We start from the raw sequence: 27,107 nt of genomic DNA, 5'->3' as shown, positions 1-27,107 counted from the left end.
TGGCTTCCAGTGTCTCAGTCACAGGCTGATCTGGTCCTGTGACCTTTGTCCTCTGGACCCAAGCCTCCAAGTTCAGCATGCTTCCCTGACAAAGCAGGTGTCAGCAAGATGGAGCTGTCAGACGCAATTGATAGTGGCAGTGCCTCAGGGCAGCTCCTGGGTGACTTGGGCATCTCTTGCTCTGGCTGCAGAGGGGACACCAGGAGCCTTTGCTGCCTGTGTGGGTGAGCGTCCGCGTTCGTGTAGGTGGGGCGCTCTGGGGTCTGAAGCATGCCCCTTTCCCATCCAGCAGCTGCCATCACCCCTCCCCTTGCCCTGTTTAGTAATGGGACAAGAGCTGGTGTCCACCTAAGAGTGTTCTGTCCTCCCTTCCTGCCATGACTACAGTCCAAACCCTGCCCATGTCCAAGCCATGGGTCAGGGACACAGGTGCTATAGCTTCTCAGCTTCCAAGGAAGGACCTTGCCTGGACTCTTGGTGTCCATCTAGTTTGAGTCCTAAGAATCTTTTTCTGTCACTTTCTGTCGCTGCAGCTTTGTCCTCCCCTGCAATTCTCCCCCTTTGTCATCCCCCCCATCTTCCTATGCAGATGATGTCATGTGTGAGTTCTGCCCAGCAGCAGGCAGAGGACAGAATAGATGGTGCCATTCTGGGTAAAAGACACCAGGTGCGGACAATCATGACGGCTTGTGAGATGGTGTCACTAAGATGCTGGGATCTTAATTCTCCTAATGAGTTACAGTGATCTCATGTAAAAGAATGCAGTGGAGGGTAAAAATAAATCAGGCCCATAAATAAACGTGGAATTTGGAATCAGTAGAACAAATAACAATGTCACTCTCTTCACAAGCACCTGTGCCTTTATCCTCCGCCAGCCACTAGGGGGCGCCACTGGCTTCTTATAACCCCTGCCTCAACCACTTTGACTTTCCCCCTTTGTGGGGGTGAGCTGAGGGTTATGAAGACCCTCTTCCCAAGCCTCTGCTTCCTCTCATCCTGATCTGGTCCCATTTTTCCAGTTCTTGGCACCTTCCCTGTTGCCCTTGACTCTGATTCAAGAATCTTAGAGCCAGGCATGGTGGTGCATGCCTGTAATGCCAGAGGTCGGATACGCTCAATCCCAGGCCAGCCTGGGTTACATAGGGAGTTTCGGGCCAGCATCTGCTACATACTGAAATCCTATCTTAAAAAAAAACAAAGCAGAGCCGGGCATGGTGGCGCATGCCTTTAATCCCAGCACTCGGGAGGCAGAAGTAGGAGGATTGCCATGAGTTCGAGGCCACCCTGAGACTACATAGTGAATTCCAGGTTAGCCTGGGCTAGAGCGAGACACTACCTCAAAAAACTAAAAACAAAACAAAACAAAACAAAACAAAAAAAAACCCAAAGCAGATTGTAGGGGAAGGTGGGCAGGAAGAATCATAGTGGACCTTTTTTTTTTTTTTTTTTTTGAGGTAGGGTCTTATTCTAGCCCAGGTTGACCTGGAATTCACTATGGAGTCTCAGGGTGGCCTTGAACTCATGGCGATCCTCCTATCTCTGCCTCCCGAGTGCTGGGATTAAAGGCGTGCACCACCACGCCCGGCCACAGTGGACCTTGTACACAGAGGATCCATGGAGAAAAGAGACCCTGTAGCTCCCCCCCCCCCCCCAGGGCTCTCCGTTTCTCTGGTTCTACACCCTCCCCCAGAACACTCTATCCCTGATTCCTCACCCACAGAGTTCCCTGCCTGCTGCCTCTCTTACTCAGCCCCATATCCTCCTCCTCTGAATGCTGCCTGTGCGGATCTCTGAGCATCTACTGGCCATTGATCCAGCCAGGGGCGGCATGGAGCCTGCTGCCAGCTGTATTGGAGTTATTGATCTCCTGGGCTTTTTTTCCCCCCTGAGCTGCTCAGTCTGGGGGGAGGGGACTTAGGGCTGCTGTAGGACTTGTTGGTGGCTGGAACTGGCTCAGGAATGATGGGGAGGCCAGGAATGCCTGTCACTCACTGAAAACAATGTGCTTTCTCCATTGTGCAGCTTCTCCTAGGTCCAAGGCCAAGGCCTGGAGGTAACACTTCCATTTTACAGGCCAGGCTTCTGGCTCAGGAGGGAAGAGGCTAACCTTGGGTCCATAGGGGAGGAGTTGATTCAACTCAGGTGACTTGGCCACTCTTGAACTTCAGGTACCCCCCACTCCACTGAGCTGGGGATGTAGCTCATTGGGTAGAGAGAGTGCTTTCCTGGAATTCATTCATTAGCACCACAAAAACGAGATGTGGCATCACGCGTCTACAATCCCTGCTCTTGGGATAAAATAGCGACTTCAAGGCTGATGTTGGCTAAGTGAGACCCTGTTTCACAGAAACAAGAGATGAGCTCAAGGTCATGAGCGAGTCTTCTGCTGGCTTCCTCTCCCAAGGATGGCTCCCAGAGCAGAAGGCCAAGCCCAAGCTGGGCCTGGCAGCTCCACCAGGCCCGGTAGCAAACTGTGAGATATGGGGCTGGAGAGATGACTTAGTGGTTAAGTTGTTTGCCTGCGAAGCCCAAGAACCGAGGTTTGATTCCCCAGAGCCCACATAAGCCAGGTGCACGTGGTGGCACATGCATCTGGAGTTTGTTTGCAGTGGCTAGAGGGCCTGGCACATCCATTCTCTCTCTGTCTCTCAAGTAAATTTAAAAAAAAAAAAAGGGGGGGCTGGAGAGATGGCTTAGCGGTTAATGCACTTGCCTGTGAAGCCCAATGGCTCACATTCGACTCTTCGGGTTCCACAGAAGTGATGCAAGCATGCGCGGTCACACATGTGCATGAGGGGGCACGCGCATCTGGAGTTTGATTGCAGAGACTGGAGGGGTCAACTCTGAGCTAGAGCAAGACCCTACCTCAAGTGAAATATTTATTAGGTTGGAGGCAGGATACCTAGGTTTCCTGACTTGAGCCTGGAACTGCCAAAGTTCTTAAACGGATTCTAGAGCTTTTTAGACCCAAGCTGCTCCTAGCCACTGCCCCTCCAGATAGCACCCTTCTTTCCCCCTGCCACCCAGTTCCTCCAGTGCCTGGGCCCAGCGCCACATAAACCACTTCCAGGAGACAACGGAGACTTGTCCCTGTTTCCTCTTCCACTGCCCTCCCCTCCCCTCCCTGCCACCACTGGCCTAAGAGAACCTGGTGGCTCCTAGGGTACCTCAAACCATTACCCTCCTCAGACTGGTACACTGTCTTCTTCCCCTCCAGATGTGCAGAGATCTGCCCAGGAGGGGAGAAAGAAGGGCTGGTATGAGGGGGGATGGAGTAAAGAAGGGGCTCTTCTGGGGCCAAGAGGGAAACTGCCAACAGATGGAGCGTGGAGACTGTCCCAAAGCAGCCATGTATCTTCGAGGAACGAGGAGCCTGCCCGAAGGGGAGACAGCCTGGATCCTGCAGCAAGGCCATGACCGAACACATTGCCTGGACAGAAAGGGGGGTGGGGGTTCCTCCTGTTTAGCTATCCTCAGTGGGGTGTTGCCCTTCAGCTGATAGTGAGGGGAACACAAGGGAGGTCAAGGTCATGGGCCCTGGTCTTCTGACTTGAGTTGGGGTCATTTTTTCCAGAAAGCCCTCAGCCTGCTCCTCTATGTTTTATTCAGGTCACTCCTTTTCAGCCACTGCCCCTGGCCACCCTGAGTTCTATAAGTTCTCCAAGAACAGGAATAAGGATCTGGTGTTCCTTGCCTCACTGTTAGCAGTCTTCTTTCCGCTGTCTGTTTGCATTGTACCAAGTCAATATTGGTTCTGCTAACTCCACCCTGAACTTGAATATTTATACTTAAGAGGAAACCTTATTTCAGTACCATCTCAGGGAACAACATCCTTGAAACCAGTGATTTGGTCTTTTCCTTCAGATTTATTCTAAACTTAGGATGGTATTCTTATGAAAATAAATGTGTAATTATTAATATATAAGGCCAGGTGTGGTGGTGCATGTCTTTAATCCCAGCACTTGGAAGGCAGGGGTAAGAGGATATCTGTGAGTTCCAGGCCAGCCTGAGACTACAGAGTGATTTTCAGGTCAGCCTGGGCTAGAGTGAGACCCTACCTCCAAAAACCTCAAAAAACAAAAACAAAAAACAACAAAGACAAACTCAGGCTGGAGAGATGTCTTAGCGGTTAAGGCGCTTGCCTGTCAAGACAAAGAACTCATGTTCAATCTCCAGGTCCCTTGTAGCCAGCCGCACAGTGATGCAAGTGTGCAATGCTGCACATGCTCACAAGGGGGCGCATGTGTCTGGAGTTCGTGCAGCGGGCTGAAGGTCCAGGCATGCTCATTCTCTCTCATAAAAAAAGACAAACTCAATATTCCTCTAAGGGTTACCCTTGTGTATCTGGAGTGCTCTTGAGGAGCCTCACAGAGGGTGGTGACTATGGTAAGCGGGAAGAAGGGTGAGTGGGAGAGGGAGGTGGTAGCTCCCGATGCGGCCCTGCGGTAGGGAGACCAGCAGGCAGAGAAGGAAGCCCACGTGATGTGTGTTCAGGGCTTGCTCCGCTCCACAGTCTTTATGCGTCTGCTGAAGTGTGGGCGTGCAAACCCGGCAAACATAGCGGCCACACTGGGCCTCTGCCACTCCTTCTGGCTTTGAGCTTGTCACTGAGCTGTGCCTCAGCAGCCAGCTCTGAAGTAGGAACCATTGCGGACACCTGTTGGCAAGGAGTGTTGGGAGATCTTGGGGAGGTCTGGGTGCTACCGACCTTACTGTCCATGGGAGCTTATCTCTCCAGGGCTTCATGGGAGATGCAGGATCTTCTGGGGTACACAGCCCCAGCCTCATATGCCTCAATCACAGCTCAGGGAGAGAGGGAAAGAGAGAGAGAGAGAGAGATCTTGAAATATGACTGAATCTCCTCTCTCTCCTCCTGTGGTTGGTCCAGGGGTGACTGTGGCCTGGCATCAGGCCTGGTGAATCGTGGTTGTGTGGAAGGAGGAGGGCAGTCATGAACTTGGCTGAGTCTCAGAATTCCCAACCTTGTCTCCTTTTGTCCCAGTCTGTCCTTTGAGGATTCCCCTGGGTTGTGAAGCATTGACATGAGTGTGTGCCTGGCTGATGGGACTTGATGTCCCAGTCCTTGGATATGCTTGGTAGTGGGATGCTGCTCTAGGGTTGGCAGATGGTGGGGTATACTTCTGGGGGAGAGGGAAGACAAGTCTGTTTCATGCCCAATAACATGGTTGATTGAGGTGGGCTCCTAACAGGGTCTTCCTCCCTTAGGGGTGAGGGTAACATTTTTTGTTGAGGAGGGGAAACGGGGAAGATCAGGGCTACTGGGCTAGGGGAGGGTGCGTGCCGATAGGGGCGGCTGCTGGAATTTGGGAAGAGATTCAGAGTTCAGCATGGGGACCTCACCCCCGGCCTTCTCTTGTTCTTGTTTCTGTACTGTCCTTGTCCCTGTGTGTCCCTTGTGGATCTCGAGCTTGCCTTGTGTTGGAAGGAGAGCCAAAGGAGGGAAGGGGGGTGGGGGTGGGAGGCGGAGCTGGACCTCTTCTGTCTGCTTGCTTTCTCTTTAAGTTTGTCCCAGTCCATCCCTGACTGTCCTCTGTGCCCAGCCTCTCCTGTCCGTCCATCTGTATGTCTCTGGGGAGGGAGGCAGGGGGGGTCACTCTGCCCCAGGCCCTGGACCTCTATCCTTCTGAGAAGATTTGAGAGTGACCTTTGCCATCACCCCCATGTTTTCCAGTCCTGACCCCTTAGCTACAAAGCTCCTAGCTCGAGAGACATGTTCTAGACCGGCTGCACACCGTTTAACTCCTTTCTTCCTCTTCCACACTTCTATAAGGCACCACCAGTTTTGGAAAGGGGAATGGATATGTAGCCAAAGGGTTGTCTAAGACACCTTCCTTCACCTCCCTCCCCACACAGTAGCCCCCTGAAGTCATTATTGCCCCAAAGCCCACCAAGGAGGAGCAAGCTACCTCCGGGGGCCTTTGCTTCCCAGCCTCTTTGGACTTCAGTGCACAGGTCCTCTCCCCGTAGGGACTCCCTGTGGGGAATGGGCAGCCCCAGGTCGGGCACTCGGTGACCCCACGCTCCTCTCCCCTCTCGCAGATCCGGAGCGGAGCAGCCCCCCCATGCTGTCTGCCGATGATGCGGAGTACCCGCGGGAGTACCGGACCCTGGGGGGCGGGAGCAGCGGGGGCGGCGGGGGCCGGCGCTTCTCCAATGTGGGCCTGGTGCACACGTCCGAAAGGCGCCACACGGTGATCGCGGCCCAGAGCCTGGAAGCGCTCAGCGGGCTCCAAAAGGCGGATGCAGACCGCAAGCGCGATGCCTTCATGGACCACCTGAAGAGCAAGTATCCGCAGCATGCCCTAGCCCTGCGAGGCCAGCAGGACAGGATGCGGGAGCAGGTGAGTGTGCGCGGTTGTGTGTGTTTCTGTGTGTGTGTGTGTGTGTGTGTGTGTGTGTGTGTGTGTGTATGCGCGCGCGGCTGGGGAGGGGCTCGCTCTGTGCTCCCAGGTCCCGGGACTCATCCGGGAAGCAGGGAGCTGGGGAGCTGTGTCTCCAGGGCCTTAGGTGGCCCTGACCGTTCTTTTCCGGAGCCTGAGGAGGAAAGGGGTGGGGCTCAATCTCCACACTGCTGTCTGCAGTCCTGCAATTTGGAGCCTGGGTTTGGGGATAGTGTGCCCCAACCTCTTCAACTTAGCCTGTTGGGCAGAAAGTCAGGGAGCCTGTCTTTGGAGGCCAAAGGAGGGCCTGCAAGGAGGAGAAAGAGACAGCCTTGTGGACCAAAGATGCTGAGCCTGCGGGTGCATCCGGTGGGAGAGTTGAGACACTTGGCCTTGACACCTCTGTGCAACTAGCTGTAAGCTCAGAACTGGGACCTTTATCTCTCTGGCTCTGGTCCACTCCCTAAGGCTTGCTGTGTGACTCTGAGCTGGAGGTCTCCGTGTGCCCTGCTTCCCTCCCGCCACCAGTAAGGTTTAAGGGGGAGCTGTTCGCAGCCGGGCTTTCCTTCTCCACCTCCTCCAGCCCGGGATCTGGAACGTTCCTCCCCACCCAAGCATGGGCTTGTGTGAACAGTTCTTTTTCTGGGAACTGGTCGTCTGCCTTCAGTGCTGCTTGGCAGTCAACATCCTGGCTCCGGAGACACAGGCATTGTGTCCTCTGGGAGAGAAGGGACAAGGGACGGTAGCATACCCTTCACTTCCCTTCAGTCACACTTAAGTCCTTGCTTCCCTTTCTAGTTACTGGTGGGCGTGGGAGGAGGGGAGGAGTGTAATCCCCCATTGCAGAGAACAGGACACATTGGCACCCGTCTAGGACTTTGTCCCCAGATGTGCCCTCTAGTTCCGTCTGGCCTTTGCCTTTTCCCAGTCCCAGATTCCTCCTGGGTGCAGGATCTAGGTGGGTGGAGGAAGAGTTTTGGATTTGCATGTGGCCCTGGCCTTCAGGGAGCGCCTCAGTGGGTCCACGCAGTGCTCTGGCTTGAAGAGGCAGGCACATTTGTCATCAAATGTTGCCCTCTTTCCCCTCCCACTCTCAGCCCACTCACTTAGGACACTGATGACCGATGCCCCTAACTGGGGAGAAAGGACCATTCAACTTTATCAGAGGGGCCAGTCATTTGGGAGGGGACTTAAGGGTAGGGGCATTAGGTGGGCAGGCCTGATCAGGACCGGCTTCCTGGAGGAATGGGTAACTACAGGAGGCCCAGAGGGGTAAAAAGGTTTGAGCAGGCTGAGGAAGAGAGGAGTGCTGTGTCAGCAGGTGTAGGCAAGTGGCATGAGCCTGGGCTTGAGCTGGTTTGAGGAGCCCAGTACAGAGGTCAGTGGGATGTGTGAGGCCAGGATGACAAGCTAAGGCTGGAGAGTGGGGCCCAGCGGGGCTGTCCTTGCCTGGGAGGCAGAGAAACGAGCAGAGAAAAGGCGTACCAGACCTGAAGAACAAGAGTGTGTGGACAGGGCAGGAGGGGAGACTGACTAAGCCAGGGTTTGCTGGCCGCTTGGATCTAGACTGCCATGAAGAAAGAAACCTGGCAGAGGGTGTGGTTCAGTGGTAGAGTGCTTGCTCAGCAAGATCCAGGCCCTAGATTTGATCCTTAGCACCACATAAACTGGAAATCCCAGTCCTCAGGAGGTAGAGACGGGGGAATCAAGAGTTCAAAGTCAGCCTCCGCTGCACACCGAGTTAGAAGCCAATCTGGACTACATGAGACCTCATTTCAAACAACAACATTTGTAGCTGACAGGGTCATGTTGGTGCCTTGGGTGGGAAGTGGGGGGGGGGGGCTGTGAGGAGTTGGGAAGTGGTGTCCCACCAGGCACTTGGTGGACAGGGAGACCATGATTTCAGGAGACCTGGGTATGGGTAAGGCAGAGGTGGGAATGACACCCAGGTGTGAGAGGGTCGTAAACCAGAATGTGATGGTAGGAAGGAGGCTACCGGCAGTGAAGCAATGGGTGAGTTCAGGTGTTAGGTAGGGAGATTAGAGGTGGCGAAGAACTGAGTACTGAGTGTCCTGGTCACACATTTGTCTGGGAGATTTGGGGAAGGGGCTTAAAAATAGTCAGTTGGCAGCTTCAAGGAGTGCCGTGCTTGGTGTGGGCTGTCCTTACGCACCCTGGCAGGAGGAAGTTGATGAACACTTAGCAAGTGCTTGGCAAATACTTCATGGGTGAACCAAAGTTCGTTCCTTGCTCTGTCCTGCTCCTGTCTGTCCTTCAGAGGCTAAGTAGCTGGATTCAGAGCCTTGTTAATTGCCGAGGTGTGCCCTGGGCCAAACCATGGCACCACATGGTGTTAAGCTGGACAAACATTTGTGGAAGGAAAGGCGGACAGAGTGGAGAGACTCTAGGGACGGAGTAGCATGGAGAACAAGTCTTGGAGGGATTAAGTCAGAAGACATCAGGGTAGAAGAAGGAAGTCACCTCACCTAGAAGGCAGGGGAAAGAGATGTGTTGTTGGGGTGGGATGAAGCCACTCTTGCCCAACAGTCCTCATTTCTGGGAGGTTCCAGGTGTCTCCTCAGGGAGGAGGGAGGAGGCATGTGAATGTGCAAGGAGGCAGTCCGGAACTGAAAGGATTTCAGGACCATCTGGTGGGGGTAGGCCCTGCCCTGTCTAAGAGGAGAGACAGATTTCCAATCATGGCCCTGGGGCTGTAGTCAAGTATCCAGTTACTATAAGGGCCCACCACCCCTCTGCCCCCCTTGCCCTGTGCCAAGGCTTGCCCTAGGAACATCCCTTCCTATCCAGTCCTGGCCCCAGCGGCTCCTGCCCGCGCCCCCTAATAGGGTGTCCCTCGCTTCACACACACAGGTTGGTGGCTGGACCGTGGACCCTGTGTGCCTCCTCAGCTCCCTCTGCTCCCACCTCCACAGCGACTCCACCCCCTCCGGGGCTGGCCAGCCTGCCCAGGTGAGTCACCCACCTCCACCACCACCACCTCAAACCTATGGTGGTGCTTGGCTTTGGGGAGGCTTCTTTTTTGAAGGGGGGAATATTCAGAATTTTCATTTTGTACCCCTTTCTCTTTTATGTAGGAGCCCTCCCCCCAATTTTCAGGAAACTTCTATGCCCTGTACTTACATTCTCTTTAATTACCTCCCCAAACTTGGAACTTTTTGAAGGACAATACTCATGACTGAAAAAAAAAAAGTTCAATTATATCTCTCCTTTAAACCGAACTGTGTCTTTTTCTGAGGGCTCTCAGGAGCCTCTTATCCTCAAACCCTACCAGAAATCATCTTAGTCCCCCGTCTACAGCCTACTACTCTTGCGTTCCAAGCAGAGCCTGCCTTCCCCTGACCTGACCGATCACCAGGAAGTTCTGCATGGTGTCTCTCTCCCACCCTTCTTGCTGCGTTCAAGGCTCAATCAGTTTTCAGGAGGATTTGGCCTTCTTGTCACTACTTCTAAGCTTGCTCCCTCGTTCCTCCTCACCACGTCCTAGTTTCGCTGATGGGAAGGTGGATCTCAGTGTAGACAGGGGCACACTAAGGGCTCACTGTATGGGGCTGGGCTCTCAGCTCAGGGCTGGAAATTGCCAGGGGGAGAAAACCTGGCATGGAAAGCCCACCTAGGGCCCAGGAGTCAGAGCTGTACTTGAAGGGGTCAGCAGAGCAGTCTCAGCTTGTCCTTGGGTGGCTCAGGGGTGGGGGAGGGGCAGCTGCGCCTAATCCATTGTGTGGAAAGGGGTCCAGTTCCCCGTGCGCCCAAGTGTGACAAGGCTTGACTCTTTGATGGAAAAGAAAAATGAAAGGTCCATTGCCACCGCATTGGAAATGACAGAAATGTCAAGCCTCCAGAGCTCAGGCGTCTTGGCTGGGCTGAGCTCAAGTCTAGCAACAGTGTGACACACTGGGGCGTCGTTTACAGGGCAAAGAGCCACTGTATTTCCTACTCTCACCCCCGTCTCGGCCGAACTTGGGGCTACAAGGGATGTGGCTGTTCCCAGGGCTGGATGGCAGGCTGGACAGACTCGTCTTGAGTGGCCCGAGTGGCGGGCAGAGACCACAGTAGGGCTGGGGCAGTGGATGGGTGCAGGCAAGCTCTGGCTTCCTAGGGTCCCCAGTTGGGAGTGTTGGTGTGGGACGGCGCTGCGGTGGAGCAGGCAGGAATGGGGCTGGACTGAGGGCTCAGTTGGGAGCCCCCCCCCCCAATGGTTGTGGCCTTCAGGTCTGTCTGTGTCAGGAATCTGCTCAGATGAAGGAAGGAGGAGAGCTTCTTGTGGACCCCCTCCCTCCATGTTGCTGCGTGCAGGATCTTATCATCTGTCAGACTGTCGCATTCCCTATCCCCAGGAATACGTCTGAGGTTCTTTTTGTAAAGCACAGGCCCAGAGATATCCAGCCAAGGGCCAGAGTCACACAGCAAGGCAGGATCAGAGGCCACCAAGGAAACTTGAGGCATTTTAGGCCTTCCAGACTCTGCTGGGGATTAAGTCATGGAAGGATTAAAAGGGCAAAGGGTCGCCGCTGAGACCCTGGTCACGGGGGACTGTGAGCTGGGAAGATGGGGGGGGGCAGCATAAGGGAGACCTTTGCGGGTGTGGGCAGTGAAGAGGATCTTGGGAAGGGATCAGAGGTTAGATCCAGCCACTGCCCCTCCTCCCACTTCCACCAGGCTGTCTAACCTCCCTCCCTCCTGCTGCAACCCGAGTCCCGGGCGGCGGGCCGGCGTATCGGGTGACCGCGGCGACGCAGCCACCAGCCTCTGCTGCTCCACGGCGGGGCCGCGCCGGGGGAGGGGGCCGAGCGAGGGGATGTGCACGGCGGCGCCGCGCGCCGCGCCAGGTGGAGTCGCGGTTACCGGGGCGACCGGGGCCCGGGCCGGCTCGGCGGCGGCGGCGGCGGCGGCTCTCGCACTGCAGCAAAGGGCACCGGCGGCGGCTGCGGAGGCGGCCGGGGGAGGACAGAATCCAGGCGGGTGGGCGTAACGGGCCGCCCCCTCCATCCCCCACCCCACCCGGGGTTGGGGGACCCCGCGCATACACCTGTAGCCGCAGGTAAGGAGGAGCGGCTGCGAGGACCGGGGTCCCCTCCTCGGGGCGGGGGTGCGGAGATGGAGGGGGAGTCCGGTTCTGCGGTTCCAGGTGAAGGGGGGGGAATGGATGGTTTCCCGGGGAGATGGGGGGGGGGCGCGCGCGCCCGCGGCGGGTTCTCGATCTTTGAGAAACGCCTCCCTCCTCCTCCCTTTCCCCACCGCATTAGGTGCGCTCCACGTGGGCCAGCCCCCCACCCCCAAATGCGGCAGGCGCCCCCTCCCCCAGCCTCCGAAAGTCATGACCTTCCCGGGGTGCGCCGTGGGATGCCGCGGCGGGGGACCCCCCTGCCCGCACGCTCCGCATCCGCAGGGCTGGGGGGTGCGGGCGGGCGTCCATGCGCACTCCTGGCCGAGGGTCGCGCGCTGCGTGGCCGTGGCCGGCTAGCGCTCGCGGGGGGCGCACAGCAGATCCCCCTGACTGCGGGCGGGTGTTGACGTGGACCCTTGTTCACGGGAGTTGAGAGGTGAGTGTGTGCTCCGGGGAGGGGTGCGACCCGTGGACTGTGTGATTCCTCCCTTGGAGGATAGTTGGTTGGAGCTCCAGGTCAAGGAGGGGTCACGCACTCACCTAGCCTTCACCCCGACGTCTGCCCTGGGGAGGGGCGGGACCTCAGCTGGCTGGGCTAAGGCTCCCGAGGGCGGTGGGGGGGGGGCTCCTCCTGGGTCTGAGTTGCAGGTGCAGCTGCAGGGCGAGGGAAGGGACGAACCCCAAGGCTAACCACTGAAGCGGGGAAGAGCAATGGGGGCGATGCCCTTAACCCCAGCAGGGAAAATGCTGTGTCCGGTGCTAAGCGGGAGTTAAGTTTGCTTCCTTGGGTCTCTGGAGAAGTCCCCTCCTTGTCTCTACGGATGGTGGGCCACCACATCGTTTCTTAGCACCCTCACATTTTGTCCCAGCTCTACATGAATTTCCCGTCCGTGGTGGTCCTTGGCAGGGTCTCTCCAGCTCAGTCTCTTTGGTTGCCTTCTGCCCCACACGCAGAGATAGCTTGGCCTTACTATCGATGATTTATTTATTTATTTCTTGCTGGAGTAAAGACCTAGAGAGCCGCACCTGCCCTCCTTCCAGGAGCTTTCTGGAGCTGGGAAATTCCTAGGGCAAAGGTCCGGAAGGCCAGTGTCAGCGGATGAAGGTGAAGGGAGTAGGGCTAGGTAATTTAGAGCCGTCCCCTTCCTGTGGGCCTTGCCTGCTTGGTTGGCTTTTTTTTTTTTTTTTTTTTAATTTCCATCAATTTGTTGAGGGCCTTGTTACATACCAAGCATTGTGTTGGACGTGGCGGGAGGAACCCACAACCAGGAATGAGGCCCTGGAAGTTGAGCGCTGAGTAGCCCGGGCTGAGAAAAGGGGCGGGGCCTCTGTTTTCAGTCACTCAGGGCTGCCCCCTGGATTCCCACCTGGAAGGAGCTAGGCTGGCTTGTCTCCCTAGAGGCCTCTGCTCACTGCAATTTCCCCTTCCAAGGATAGTAAGTTGCTGGGAGACCATGTGCCTGCCTCCTCCTGGGGCTAGTTGAAAGGATTTGTCTCCCCACTTTTGGAGGGAGGCCCCAGACTGAAGGCAGGATTCACTTTAATATTTTATTTATTTATTTGCACGGAAAGAGAGAGAGAGTGAGAATATGGGTGTGCCAGGGCCTCTAATCACTGCAAATGAACCCCAGATCTGTGTGCCACTTTGTGTATCTGGCTTTATGTGGGTACCAGGGAATCGAACTGAGATCATTAGGCTTTGCATGCAAATGCCTTAACTGCTGAGCTATCTCTCCAGTCCAGGATTCACATTAAATAGTTCAGTAGCTCAGAGCTGTAAGTCCTGGTACTGGGTCACAGTGGCATTCATCCAAGTCTCCTGAGCACAAACACGGGTCCTCTTCCATCTGTGTCCTTCCTGGAGCTCAGCCGACCTTTCCTGGGAACTGGTGCCATTCTTTCCCTTGTGCCTCCTCGTGACCTCCTCCACTCTGTGGGTGTGAGCAGGCTTGGGACACTGTGTTGAGGGCATAGCCAGTGTGTGGCTATAGTCAGTCCTCCTCCCCTCCTCTCCTAATGGGGACATGATAGGCAGGGGACAGTGGCTAAGGTGGCCAGAGGCACCCGATCCAGCTATTGCCTCTGAGACAATGAATGTGTGCTTCTTTACGTGTGTTTCTGTGTCTAGTGTGGTCAGGGCTGGGGTGGGGAGAGAATGAGAATGTCTGTGTGTGTCTGTAGTTCTGCAGTGTGCCGAGGGTGGGTGTGACCAGCACTTCATGACTGGGTAATTAGCACGTAGCTACTCAAGGGCTGGGGGTAATTGATGTGTGTGAGTGGGGGTCTCTGAGCCGCTGTGTTCCTGGGGCCATTTCTCATGGCTTGTCTCTGCTGTGTGCCTCGGTGGGTGTGTTTGATGCGCTGGCATGTTCATCTGACCAAGGATGTGTCTGAAAGGCTGCCAGCTCTGTGCAGGAGGCTGCCTGTTGCAGGGAGCTGTGGGTGGCCCCCAAGACACTGTAGCAGTGAAGGTGGGTGAAGCGTGTAAGGAGCACAAGGCCATCTCTGCAGAGCCGTCCATCACTCCGGGTCTACAGACCCGACTCTCACCATAAACCTTCTGGTGTCCTCCGCCTGGCGCTGCTTCCCCTGTGAGGTTACACCTCCTCTGTCTCCACTCCCATCCAAAGCCACAGTAGCGGTAGTTTAAGTCTGTTACTTCTGCCCCTTCCCTCAGCACCTGTGGGCATCTCCAGGCACCTCTGGAAGTGGCCTGTGCCCACAGATTATTCCCGGCATTGGTTAAGGTAAAAGCTTTGCTGTTCCTTCTCCTGCCTGGAATATGACTGTAGTTTCCTCTTCTGGAGTCGGCACTGGGGAAAGAAATGGAAACTGTGGCTCAGGGGTATGTGTGGTGATGGGGTCATGACAAATGAAGCTCCTTATCCCAGCCCCAGTCTGCATCACCCCGCCCTGCCCCAAAGAGCTGTCTTAGCAAACCCTCTAACTGCCAGTGGCCCTTCTCAACCCCCTTCCAACTCCGCCCTGCCCCCAGGCATTCTGGGGATACAAGGCACTCTAGCATGGTGTCCTTTCCCCAGCAGGAACTCCTAATGTCCCTTACCTCTACTGGTGGCCCTGAAGCCTGGAGAATCTTGTCTGCTTGTGCCAGGCACCCTGGGGCCTGGCCATCTGCTGCCTCTGTCCTCCTGCTGAGGCTGGCACTGGTCAGCAGGGTACCCTCAGCTTTGCCAAGAATCAGCCTGCCCTCGGGGCTGCTCCTTCCTTGTTGGGAGCCATCTGGAAGGACCTTCTGGTCTCTAGGGAGGGGAAAGTGACCCCAGGAAGGAAGGAGGGCACTCAGGCCCCCCCAGAATCCTTCTCCACCACCTCAGCAGCCCCAGGCATGACAGAACCCCCTCGGCAGCCCATCCATTGTCCAGTGCTGGGAGGTCACTGGCATTTGTCCACTCTTCTCCAATGCCAGGCCCATCCTGGCACGCAAGCCTGCTCGCCTGCCTTGGCCTCCGCCCCAGCCACCATCCTCCACTCCCTGACCTCAGCCATGCTGAGGTCTCATTTCCTTCCTCAGCTCAATTCCCATGTTTTCTGCTTGCCCACCAGTTTGGTCTATAGATGCTGTCAGCATTGGAGGCTTCCCGGCATCTTAGGCCCCCTTGTAATCCCTCCTGTTCCTTCCCAGGCCCCCGGGCTAGCACAGATAGTCTGAGGGCCCTTTTCCCATGCCTATCCCAGGATGCTGATCTGGGCTGTCCCTTCTGCTTGACATATCTATCTTCCCAGTGTTCATTTCCCCCAACCCAACTTGAATGCCATCTTTTCTGGGGCAAATTCCATGGCCTCCCATAGCCAGGTACCATCTCTCTGACCCCACAACCCAGATTGAGCTCTAGCTGGCTTTTGTCTGTCTCACTGTCACCTATACTTTGTCCCACCTGTAGCTGTCTCTCTCTCTCTCTCTCTCTCTCTCTCTCTGAATGTGGCTACTGTAGCTAGGATGAGATTTATAAACATCTGGAATGTTCTCTCCTGCTCCCATCAAGCAGACCTGGAGCCTGCCCATCCTGGGTGCACCAGGGTGTTTGGGTCTCAGAAGAGAATGGAAGGCACCAGACATTCCTTCCTGCCTGTTCCTGGGAGGGCGGAGGCCTATGTCCCAGGGCTGAGAATTTAAGCTCTCTAACCTGCCCACCCCATTCCCTGCCAGCCCCCTCATAACCATATCTTCTCTTATTTCCATCAGCAACCAAACTACTGGAGTTTCAAGGTCAGTGTGCCACGCTTCTACCTCTGTGACAACTGCATGTGCTGCCCTGCCCCTGCCTTGCACACGCTTTGCCTCAGGGTGTGCGTCTGCACGGGGGTGGGGGGCACCTTCCTTTGTGGGTGGTGGGTCTTAGGGGCTGTTGGCTGTGGCTGCTGCTTGCGGAGAGAGTCTGGATTTGTCTGCCACAGATCCGGACTTAGGGATCCGGAGTGGGAGTTTGGCCATTCCCCCTCCAGCTGGAGATGCTCAGTCCCCAGGGTTGTTTGGGAACCAGAAGGGCCCCCGACACTTCTTTCATGGCCTGGAGACACTAATGTTAAGAGGCAGAGACCTGGACCCATGAGCTCGCTGTAGGCTCTGTTCCTTGGACTCACATGTTACCTTGCATGGAATCCTTACCACTCCCTTTCTTAGTCCCCATCATGGGGGAGCTGATCAGGGCCAGGCAAAACACTGGTGTCCCTCTACTCACTAAACCTGATGGCCAAGTTGGGGCCTAGGCTTGGGGGTAGGTGGCTTCTGGCCTCCTCTAGAGAGTGAATTATCTAGAACTGGTGAGCTGTCTCCGTTGTTCCCAGTATGTCCTTGTGTATGCTCAGGCCCAGTGTGGGATGAGAGAAGTTCTGCTTGTTTCCTGGTGTCTGTGATCTCTGGATCCCCACAACCCTAGCAGGGTGGGAGGCCACCACTCAGACTCCCTGGCTGTCCTGTTTGAGAGCATTCTCCCTGCAAAGGAATCCTTTGAATTGGCACCATGAGATCATACCATCCTGGTGTCAACCCACCTCTCTCAAGGGGGCAAGAGTGAAGAGGGTAAATGCATGGGCTTGGGAGCCAGCCTGGTAGAGAATTCCAGCCTGATGCTAACTAGATTGGTGACCTGGCATCATTTAAAACCCTCTGGAAAGTAGAACGCTATTTGTTTCCTAGAAGTGTTCCCCTGTCCTCAAACTGGGAATTGAACCAAGGGCCGCACACATTCTAGGCAAGTGCTGTACCATGGAGCTCTATGTTCAGTCTTGTTTACTTTTAAGATTTTATTTTTATTTATTTATTACAGTCAGAGGGAGAGAGAGTGAGAATGGGCGTGCCAGGCCTTCTAGCCACTGCAAACGAACCCCCAGATGCATGTGCTACTATGTGCATCTGGCTTACGTGGATCCTGGAGAATTGAACTTGGGTCCTTAGGCTTTGCAGGCATGCACATTAACTGCTGGGACATCTCTCCAGCGGCCCCCCCTTTTTTTAAACACTTTATTTTGACAAAGGATAGCCCAGGATGGCCTTACACTCAGTCTGTAGACCAGGCAGCCCTTGAGTTTGTGTACCTCCTGCCTCAACTTCCCGAGTAGCTGGATTTTTATAGGCACATGCTACCAGGCCTGACTCAGAGTTGTTGAAAGACAGAAGTGAAAAAATACATGCTTGAGGCTGTGTCTGCTCCTAATGAGCCTTACTGAGTAGCTAATCTCATTATTAAAATCATGGCTGCTGACCTGATTCCAACCCCTGGACTCCAGAATCACCTTAGGATCTTATAAAAAGTCCTGACCCCCGCCCCCCCCAGGCGTCCACCTGCTGATTCAGGGAGTGTGAAGTCCTGGGCAGAGTTTGTAAAAGCTTCCTGTTGCTTCTCTCCCGGTGTACAGACAGCCTTTGGGAGCCTCAGATCATGGTTGGACTACCCCAGCCCTGGCTTTCTCTTCCTGGCCTCTGGCCAGGACTCACTGGCTCCTCTACGGAACATCGCCAATGACCATGCTCACTGGCTCCCACAGCAGCCCGCTCCCCGTCTTTGCAGAGTTCTGCTTGTATTTGTTTCTTTCTCTTTCCTTGGCTGTAGGGCTGGGAAGTCCTTCTACAGGTCTCACTTTCCTCTGCGCAGGGACAAAGAGAAGTACTGATAGGGTTTCCCTCTTCACAGGAGGGTTTTCTGTGAAGGCTGAGAGAATGGAAAGGTGCCCATGGAGCTAGGACAGAGGCAAGAGCTAGCTACCCTCCAGGTCCCTGCCCCCTTCATTCTGTCCCTTCCATCCTCTTCCTGGCATCTCGCTTTTGCCACCTTCTCGGCCCAGTGGCTATTCTCTGTACTTCATCCTTGACAGCTGCCTCATTCTGTAGTTCCTCATCAACCTCAGCCCAGCAACCACTGACCTTTCAGTTGCCTAGCAACCCCATGCCCACCGGCTCAGTCTTGGCACCTCACTACTGCATAGCTCCCCTTTGGTGGATTTACTGATGCTGAAGATGAGAGGGGCATAGGCTGGCACCAGCGATCAGCCTAGAACTAAACCACAGGTCTAAAACAAGACACCCTTCCCTTGGACCCATGTCCATGTGCTGGTCAAGGCATTGTGCTTAATAGCCTCAAGTCTGACCTTCCATGTGCCCAAGCCCTCAAGACCATCTTGGGGACAGCTGCACACATGCCCACAGGAAAAAGAAGATTTTCTGCTTTTTTTGAGAGTGCTAATCTGATTGGAACATTAAATTGAGTTAATGGGAAGATGGAGATTAATTAGAGGTTAATCAGGATTTGGGGAAAGAGGAGAATAAATTGCTCCTTTTTTGAGATATGTTTATGAGCTGGGCGTGGTGGTTCATGCTTGTGATTGCAGCACTTGGGAAACAGCATGAGCCTGAGGCCAGCCTGGTCTACATACATCAAGTGTTAGTGCCCCAAGGCAAGATCTTGAGACCCTGTCTCAAAAAGACCTCAACAGTCCCGGCGCGATGGTGGCATATGTCTTTAATCGCAGCACTCAGGAGGCTGAGGTAGGAGGATTGCCATGAGTTCAAGGCCACCCTGAGACTACACAGTAAATTCCAGGTCAGCCTGGGTGCGAGCGAGACCCTACCTTGAAAAACAACACACACACACACATATACCCAATAGGGCCAGACATGGTGGACACCTTTAATCCCAGCACTCAGGAGGCAGAGGTAGGAGGATCAAGGAGAGTTCAAAGCCAGCTTGAGACTACATAGTGAATTCCAGGTCAGCCTAGGCTAGAGCAAGACTCCCCCCGCCCCCCGCCAAAAAAAAAAAACCTCAATAGATAAATAGTTGCTATTTATTTTATTTTTATTATTTTTATTTTTTAAACTATTTTTATTAGCTAGGCATGGTGGCGCACACCTTTAATCCCAGTACTTGAAAGGCAGAGATAGGAGGATCACTGTGAGTTCATGAGTTCGTGGATTCGAGGCTACCCTGAGACTACATTAATGTATATATATATTTATTTGCAACCAGAGAGACATAGAAGAGAGACAGAGAAAATGGGCACACCAAGGCCTCTATCCACTGCAAATGAACTCCAAATGCTTGTGCCACTTTGTGCATCTGGCTTTACTTGGGTACTGGGGAATTGAAATTGGGTTGTTAGGCTTTGCAGGCAAGTGCCTTAGCTGCTGAGCCATCTCTCCAGCCCTATTTTCTTTTCTTTCTTTCTTTCTTTCTTTTTTTTTTTTTTTGAGACAGAGTCTTACACTGTAGCCCAGGCTGGCCTGGAACTGACTGTGTATTGCAGCAATCCTCCTCCTGTAGCCTCCCAGGTTTTGAGATTACAGGCATAAGCCACCATACTTGATTGTAAAAAATAGACATTTTACAGAATATAGTTGGGAGCAGGGGATGAGGCTCAGCTGGTAGTTCTAGCATGTGCAAAGTCCCAGATTCAATTCTCACCAATTCCACACAAAACTGGTTTTTGTGCCACACACCTGAAATGCCAACTCTTAGGAGAGGGGAGGATCAGAAGTTCAAGGCCATCCTGTCTCATGTAGTGGATTTGAGGCCAGCCTAGGATATATGAGATCCTATGAAAAAAAAAATACAGTTGAGTAACATTTTTTTATGATAGTAAATTTATATTTGTGTGTGTAATGTACATAACATGGAATGGTGTAGATCTGATTATATTACTCATTTCAATAACTTAAATAGTTGAGCTTCAGGCTGGAGAGATGGCCTAGCTGTTAAGGCACTTGCCTGTAAAGCCTAAGGTTCCAGGTTCGATTCCCCAGGACCCATGTAAGCCAGATGCACAAAGTGGCGCATGCGTCTGAAGTTTGTTTGCAGTGGCTGGAGGCCCTGGTGTACCCATTCTTGCTCTTTTTCTCTCTGTTTCTGTCCCTCAAATAAATAAATAAATAAAAACAGTTAAAAATAAATTAAAAAATAATTGAGCTTCTGTATAGCAGCCAGATTTAGAGTAAAAGCTGGAGTAGACTGGCAGGGGCTGTAGCCCTAGGTTCTGGTGTACAATTGAGATCATAAGGAGAGATGCCTGTGTCCCAGGAGAGAGAACTCTGTTCCCTACCCTAGCCTGACACCACTCTTAGCTGTGGCTTTAGAAGAGGAGTTGTCATACTGGTGGCTTCAGGAGGCCACCCAAGCCATGTGGCATTATGTACCTCCTGAGCCTGGCATATATACTGTGTGTTCATGTATATCACACCTGGCTTCCTCTGCACACCGTGAGCATTTGGCAACAGGGGTCCAGCTGGCTCAGGGGTTCCGGATACTTTTGCAAGTTACTCAAGTCACAGCCACTCCTGTTGAGCTCTGGAGGCTAGGCAGACACCACTCCATGATAGAAGCCTGGGATCCCTCTTTCTCTTGGCTTCCTCCCTGGGCCCTGTTCTCCCCACTCCACACAATCTTCTGAACTCCACGAAGAATAAACCCGCCGCTTGGAAACCCGCCGCTTAATTAATGTCTGGAACTAATGCTCCAATTTGCTCAACGATTCTGCTGCTCACCTCGGTGACAAATTCCTATTGTTGTTGTTCTTTGGAAGCTTAAAATAGGTGGCATGCCCATGGGTCCAGCTCAGATGGCTTCTTGTCTAGTTTCCCAGGGCACTGCTTTCTTACTGGGTGTCCCAGGGAAGCCAAGTCCACAAGAAGTTTCCTATGGCCGCACAGCGAGCCTGGAAGCCAGGATACCCTCCTGGGAATGTGTGCGTGTGTTTGTGCATTTCCGTGTGTTGCTGGCTGTCTGGAGCTCCCTGGGCTTAAATGGAGGCAGTGCCAGAGCAAAAAGGGGAGGGGGGCTCATGCTTGGTACCTCTCACCCTGCCCTGCCCCTGCAGACCCGCAGCTCTCGCCACACTCAGGGAGCTCAGCCAGGGCTGGCAGACCAGGCAGCCAAGCTGTCCTACGCCTCGGCTGAGTCGCTGGAGACCATGTCAGAGGCCGAACTGCCCCTGGGCTTCAGCAGGATGAACCGCTTCCGACAGAGTTTACCTCTCTCCCGCTCGGCCAGCCAGACCAAACTGCGCTCTCCAGGTACGGCCCAGCCTGCCGGTCTTCCCGCCTTGCCAGAGGCTCCGCCCTCGGGCTCCGCCCGAGTCCTGCTCCCGCCCCGCCCACTCCATCTCCTTCTGGTCACTGCCTCCCTCCTCCAGCAGTCCCCTCCCTTCGGACCTCTGGGTCCTCTTTTCTCTGTCCCCAAACCCCGCTCCTCAGCCTCAGCATCTGTCCACTGCTGGCCTGTCCACTCTCCCAAGCTTCTCGCTTCTCTCTTCCCCCCCTTTTTCTTCTGAGCTTCGTGCTTTCCTCTCCCCTTCCCATCCTTCCCACGCCCTTCTCTTCACCCTTCTCTCTCCATCTCTCCATCTTTCCCGGCTTCCCACCCGCCCCTCCCCCCAGCCCCATTCCCGCGTCCAGGCTTCAGCTGCCCGGGGTGTAGTGAGCGTTTCGGGGAGGCCGGTTGCGGGCATGAGGAGCGCGTGGGTGCACCTGCACTCGGGGACGGCGAGACCCTGCCGCTGCGGGACGGACGCGGCTCGCGAGGGCTCTCCGGGAGGGCGGCGCCCCGGCGGTGGCGGCAGTGATAGCCAGGGGGGCGTCTCCTTCGCAGGGGTGCTGTTCCTGCAGTTCGGGGAGGAGACGCGGCGCGTGCATATCACGCACGAGGTCAGCAGCCTGGACACGCTGCACGCACTCATCGCGCACATGTTCCCGCAGAAGCTCACCATGGGCATGCTTAAGTCTCCCAACACCGCGATCCTCATCAAAGACGAGGCTCGCAACGTCTTCTACGAGCTGGAGGACGTCCGGTGGGCGCAGCCCCAGGGGGGAATGGGTGGGCTTCCCTCTGAAGGGTGCTGGACCTTGGAGGCCTTACCCCCAGAACCTTCCGGACCCTCTCTGGCCTTTACCTTCCCTCCTAGAGCGCTAGTGCCCCACCCTGTCGGTTAAATTATCCACCCTTGTTACTTTCACTGGTCTGAGGCCAAAGAGGTGGACCAATAGAGGCTGCTCTGTGTGTGGGTGTGTTTGGCAGGCAGACTGAGGCACTGAGCAAAGAACTTAGGAGGGGGTCGCTTGTCCTGGGCACTCTTGCCACCCCTGGTCTGCCTGGGGTAACTGCTGTCCCCTCCTCCTGCAAGGCTGCAGGGCGCATGGTGACCCTTTGCTCCTCCCCTTACCTGGCAGGGATATCCAGGACCGCAGTATTATCAAGATCTATAGGAAGGAGCCACTGTATGCTGCTTTCCCTGGCTCACACCTCACCAACGGGGATCTGCGGGTATGGCTGGGGGACGTCCAGGGCACTGGGAAGGCTCGGGACTAGGGTCAACTTTGGAGAGGGGAACGTAGGGGCTGAGACCAGCGGTAGCCTTAGTGAATTGTGGGGTTATGGAAACATCCTCCCCTCCTCTGCTACCTTCCCTTTCATCCACTCGGAACACCCTTTCCTCTTCTCCCTCCCACACCCCGCCAAGGGCAGAGGACTGGCCCTTCTGATGCTTCTCCATCTGTTACCCCTACCGCCCACCTCCGCATGCTGGGAGGCCTGTAGGGTCGGGCGGGGAGCCCGAGGTTCAGCGGGAGGAAGGGGAGGGAGGGAACCGAAGGGGCTTTCTAAGCGTCAGGGGGAGTTGCTGGCTCTTCTACCGAGGGGGAAGCGGGGTCCCCTCTGTGACCAGCCCCGCGGGGTTCGCGGCCTGTCTTCTGCGCAGAGAGAGATGGTGTACGCGTCGCGGGAGTCTTCGCCCACGCGGCGCCTCAACAACCTGTCGCCCGCGTCGCACCTGGCCTCGGGCTCGCCTCCTCCGGGGCTCCCCTCGGGCCTGCCGTCGGGCTCACCGTCGCGCTCCCGCCTGTCTTACGCCGGGGGGCGGCCGCCGTCGTACGCGGGGAGCCCGGTGCACCACGCGGCCGACCGGCTGGGAGGAGCCCCGGGAGCCGCGCAGGGCGTGAGCCCCAGCCCCAGCGCCATCCTGGAGCGGCGCGACGTGAAGCCCGACGAGGACCTGGCGGGCAAGGCGGGCGGCATGGTGCTGGTGAAGGGCGAGGGTCTCTACGCCGACCCCTACGGGCTGCTGCACGAGGGCCGCCTGAGCCTGGCGGCGGCGGCCGGGGACCCGTTCGCGTACCCGGGCGCGGGCGGCCTGTACAAGCGCGGCTCGGTGCGCTCGCTCAGCACCTACTCGGCCGCCGCGCTGCAGTCCGACCTGGAGGACTCGCTGTACAAGGCGGCGGCGGCGGCGGGCGGCGGCGGCGGCGGCGGGGGCCCGCTCTACGGCGACGCCTACGGCTTCCGCCTGCCGCCCTCGTCGCCGCAGAAGCTGGCCGACGTGACGGCGCCCCCCGGAGGACCTCCGCCGCCGCACAGCCCCTACTCCGGGCCGCCCAGCCGCGGTTCGCCCGTGCGCCAGTCTTTCCGCAAAGACTCGGGCTCCTCGTCCGTCTTCGCCGAGAGTCCCGGAGGCAAGACACGCAGCACCGGAGGCTCCTCGACGGCCGGGGCTCCGCCTTCCGAGCTCTTCCCCGGGCCCGGAGAGCGCTCTCTCGTGGGATTCGGACCTCCTGTGCCAGCCAAGGACACGGAGACCAGGTGAGGGACACTGGCGAGGCCGCGCGACAGCGGGCTGGGGGTAGGGAGAGGAGTCACTGCAGATAATGGTATCTCTGGACTCTCAGATCGCAGGCTTGTGTTGACTGGAGTGAGTGGGCTTGAGGAGGTGACCAGAACATCTGGAACGAGGCAGGGAGGACGCTGAAGAAACGGGCTAAGGGTTGGGATGAGAACTCAGGAGATCTGGGTTTGCATTTGTTCACCAAGCCTCAGTTTCCCCAGCAGTAAAATGAAAAGTTGAGCCAGTCCATCTTGGTGACTTTAAGGCTCAAACAGAAATTGCAGAAGTGAGAACTGTCCAGCACAAAACCAGCTGAAGTTCACTGGGACAGGCATGGAGCCTGGGATGGGCTGGTTATATATATATGGAGAGAGAGGTGGGGGGAGGGAGAGAGAGAGAGAGAAATATGGATGAATGCCGAGTGGAGTAGAGGTGCCTTTAATCCCAGCACTGGGGAGGCCTAGGTAGGAGCCTGTGAATTTGAGGTCACCCTGAAACTACATAGTGAATTTTAGGATAGCCTAGGCTAGAGCAAGACCCTACCTCAAAAAACAAAAACAAAAACATATGGATGGAAAGAAGCACATTGAGTTTCCCAGTCTCCAGGCTGGGTGGCCCTAGCCCATCACCAAGTGTTCTCCAAAAGGTGTGGGGATGAAGGAGTTGGCCAAGGTGGGGATAACCTCTGCTTTCAGGCAGGCTGCTGAAAGGGGAAATTCCTCTGTAGTCTGTTGATGCCAAGTTGGGCAAACCTGCTTCCTGTCTGTGTCTAGTAGGGTAGACACACTTACACATCCTTGAACTTTTCTTGAGTGTTGTGGGAGATCCTCAGAGCTACTAGAATGGCTTAAGAGGAAGTCAAGTGCCTCTTGGGCTTTTTCTATTTGTTTTGCTTGTGTGTGTGTGTGTGTGTGTATGTGTGTGTGTTGAGACAGGGTCTCAATGTAGCCAAGGCTAGCCTCAGGTCACCTTGAGCTTCTGATCCTTCTGCCCTCACCTCTTGCCATCTTGCCTGGCTTTATGTGGTACTGAGGACCAAACCTAGGCTTTTGCGCCTGCTAGGCAAGCACTCTACCAACAGACTCTGTTGTTATTTATTTATTTTGAGCTAAGATCTTGTTAGGTAGTTCAGGCTGCCCTGAAACTCTCAGAAGTCCTCTTACCTTCTAGGTACCGAGATTACAGGTGCATACCACAACACTTAATTTGTCCGAGGCCCCTTGGGTGGTGAGAGATGCAGTGTCTCTGTTGTGTGCTGGAAGCTAGGGAGAAAGTGGTTGCTAACCTCTTAGGCATGGAGGGCTGGATTGTGGGAAGTACATGGTCAGAGAAGGGGTTGCTCGAAGCCACCTTTCTCCCCAGGGAGCGCATGGAGGCTATGGAGAAGCAAATCGCCAGCCTCACAGGCCTGGTGCAGAGCGCCCTTCTGCGAGGCTCAGAGCCTGAGACTCCAAGGTGAGACCCGTCTCCCAGCACCGCCTCCAGGAAGGACCTGGGCTGTGACAGGAAAAAGGGTGGTGGGCTAGGTCAGAAACCTTGGGCCAAGTTCTGCCCGTGTCTCACTGTGTGACTTCTGGGTGAGTCCCATCTCCTTGGGACCCTGTCCTAAAGATCATGGGGCTGGAGCTGTCATCTAAGCCTGGATGGTCTAGGCTGGCTGGGGCTCCTGACGACTGTCTTCTTTTTCCCTCTGTCACAGTGAGAAGATTGAAGGCTCCAATGGAGCAGCCACCCCCTCAGCACGTGAGTCATTCCTGCCCTTCCTTCCTCCCTCCCAGGTTCTTCTCCACTCACAGCTTGTTTGCTAATCTGTAAAGTGGGACTCAAAAACCATAGCTACATCACTGGGCTTTCAACGGATAATTGAAAAGTCACCCTATGGAAAATGTCATCACCCAGGCGCTTTGCTCACCACCACTTAGGGTAGACAGAGCAGTGTGCTGCTGCCCTGGCTGTCGAGTGGGGTCAGGAGTGTGGAGGATGGTGCCCTCTCACGTTTTGTTCCTTTTTTTTAAAACTATCCTCCTGGTTCCTCTGCAGCGTGTGGGTCAGGGAGCCGGAGCAGTGGGGCCACCCCGGTGTCTGGCCTTCCCCAGCCTTCTGCCACCAGCACCCCTGCTGGGCAGCCCACTGCCATCAGCCGCCTACAGATGCAGCTGCACCTGCGTGGCCTTCAGAACAGCGCCAGCGACCTGCGCGGCCAGCTTCAGCAATTGCGCAAGCTCCAGGTACCGCTTCTTGCCAAGGCCCACCTACCTACTCGTTGCTACTTCTTCCTTCAAACTCCGTCCCAATCAGTACTGCTCCCCTCTCCCACTGAGCTGCGGAGTCTTCCTCTCTGATTTTTTTTTTTCTGTCTTTCCCATTTCTGGAGTCCCCTCTTCCTCATTAAACCTTCGCTTCTTCACCAAGCCCGCCTCCCTCCATTTCCCCTTCACTGAGCGCCCCCTTTCCTCGGTCTCCATCCCTACCATATTTCTGGAGCACCAGCCTACCCTCCCAGGCACTATTCCTTGGGGGCAGTTCCAGTACCTTCTGGCTCCCCACATCCCTTTTCCCCCTAGTTCCCTCAGCTCCCTTCCTTGAGCCCACACTGTCTGCCCCGTCCTGCCTGGCAGATGGTCCCACCTGTCAGGAGCCTGGCATCGCTGTGCTGGGGCCCAGAGTCCATCAAGTGAAGATAATGAGCAGAGACACGGTGGGGGGGGGGGGCAGGGAACTGCCATATGGGCCACTGGTAAGATGCCGCCCACCCTTGCCATTTGGGCTTGGAACTGGGTCCGAGGCTTTGTCTTTCTGTCCTAGCCACAACCACGGCTACGATCAACCCCAGCGCTCCCAGCGCCCGAGTCCTTCATCCCAGGCCCGACCCATTTAGGGTAGCTCGAGGCAAGGGGACCACACTGGCAGTAGATCCAACCAGGGTCACTCGTTCTCCTGCCTGTCCCCCCCCCCCCAGTACTCCTCCAGAATTTAACCCTGACCTCTGCCCCACCACCCATCCCACCAATTAATTCACTGCTGCTCGCATCTTGTGACAGTTCAGCAAAGCCCGCCCCGTTCTGGTCCCCGTCCCCCTTCGCGATCCCCCATCTATCCCATCCGGATCTCCAGCGCCGTTCTCCAGAATTTAGCCTCGGGCCCCCGCCCCCGCCAGGCCACAGCCTCGTCCTCGCCGGGCTGGCCCCTCTGCCCGCCCTTCCCCCTGCCGCGCGCCGCCACTCCCTCCCCACCCGGCCCACTCGAGCAGCCTTGCGTGGGTCCCGCAGCTCCAGAACCAGGAGTCGGTGCGCGCGCTGCTGAAGCGCACCGAGGCGGAGCTGAGCATGCGCGTGTCGGAGGCCGCGCGGCGGCAGGAGGACCCGCTGCAGCGGCAGCGCACCCTGGTGGAGGAGGAGCGGCTGCGCTACCTCAACGACGAGGAGCTCATCACTCAGCAGCTCAAGTGAGCGGAGCGAGGGATGGAGGGAGGGAGGAAG

General features: G+C 55.8%; 1 protein-coding gene across 6 annotated transcripts in view; it reads left to right on the top strand.

Moving 5' to 3' along the window:
* The window catches only part of Srcin1 (SRC kinase signaling inhibitor 1), a 74,967-nt gene that overhangs the window by 22,298 nt on the left and 25,562 nt on the right, over positions 1-27,107 (top strand). For 3 of the 6 annotated variants that reach the window (XM_045158436.1, XM_045158433.1, XM_045158432.1), the window contains 11 exons: positions 6,061-6,362; positions 9,273-9,371; positions 15,731-15,754; positions 20,854-21,049; positions 21,624-21,822; positions 22,202-22,295; positions 22,729-23,606; positions 24,991-25,083; positions 25,328-25,371; positions 25,669-25,856; positions 26,898-27,073. In XM_045158436.1, coding sequence (XP_045014371.1) covers positions 6,061-6,362; positions 9,273-9,371; positions 15,731-15,754; positions 20,854-21,049; positions 21,624-21,822; positions 22,202-22,295; positions 22,729-23,606; positions 24,991-25,083; positions 25,328-25,371; positions 25,669-25,856; positions 26,898-27,073 — 2,293 coding nt within the window. The remainder of the gene's footprint in view (positions 1-6,060; positions 6,363-9,272; positions 9,372-15,730; positions 15,755-20,853; positions 21,050-21,623; positions 21,823-22,201; positions 22,296-22,728; positions 23,607-24,990; positions 25,084-25,327; positions 25,372-25,668; positions 25,857-26,897; positions 27,074-27,107) is intronic. The other 3 variants (XM_045158434.1, XM_045158438.1, XM_045158437.1) reach the window with 1 other exon arrangement.

Source organism: Jaculus jaculus, chromosome 9, assembly GCF_020740685.1.
Source record: "Jaculus jaculus isolate mJacJac1 chromosome 9, mJacJac1.mat.Y.cur, whole genome shotgun sequence".
Lineage (NCBI taxonomy): Eukaryota > Metazoa > Chordata > Mammalia > Rodentia > Dipodidae > Jaculus > Jaculus jaculus.
Note: the sequence above shows the minus strand (reverse complement) of the source record. Positions and strands in the feature narration are given on the sequence as shown.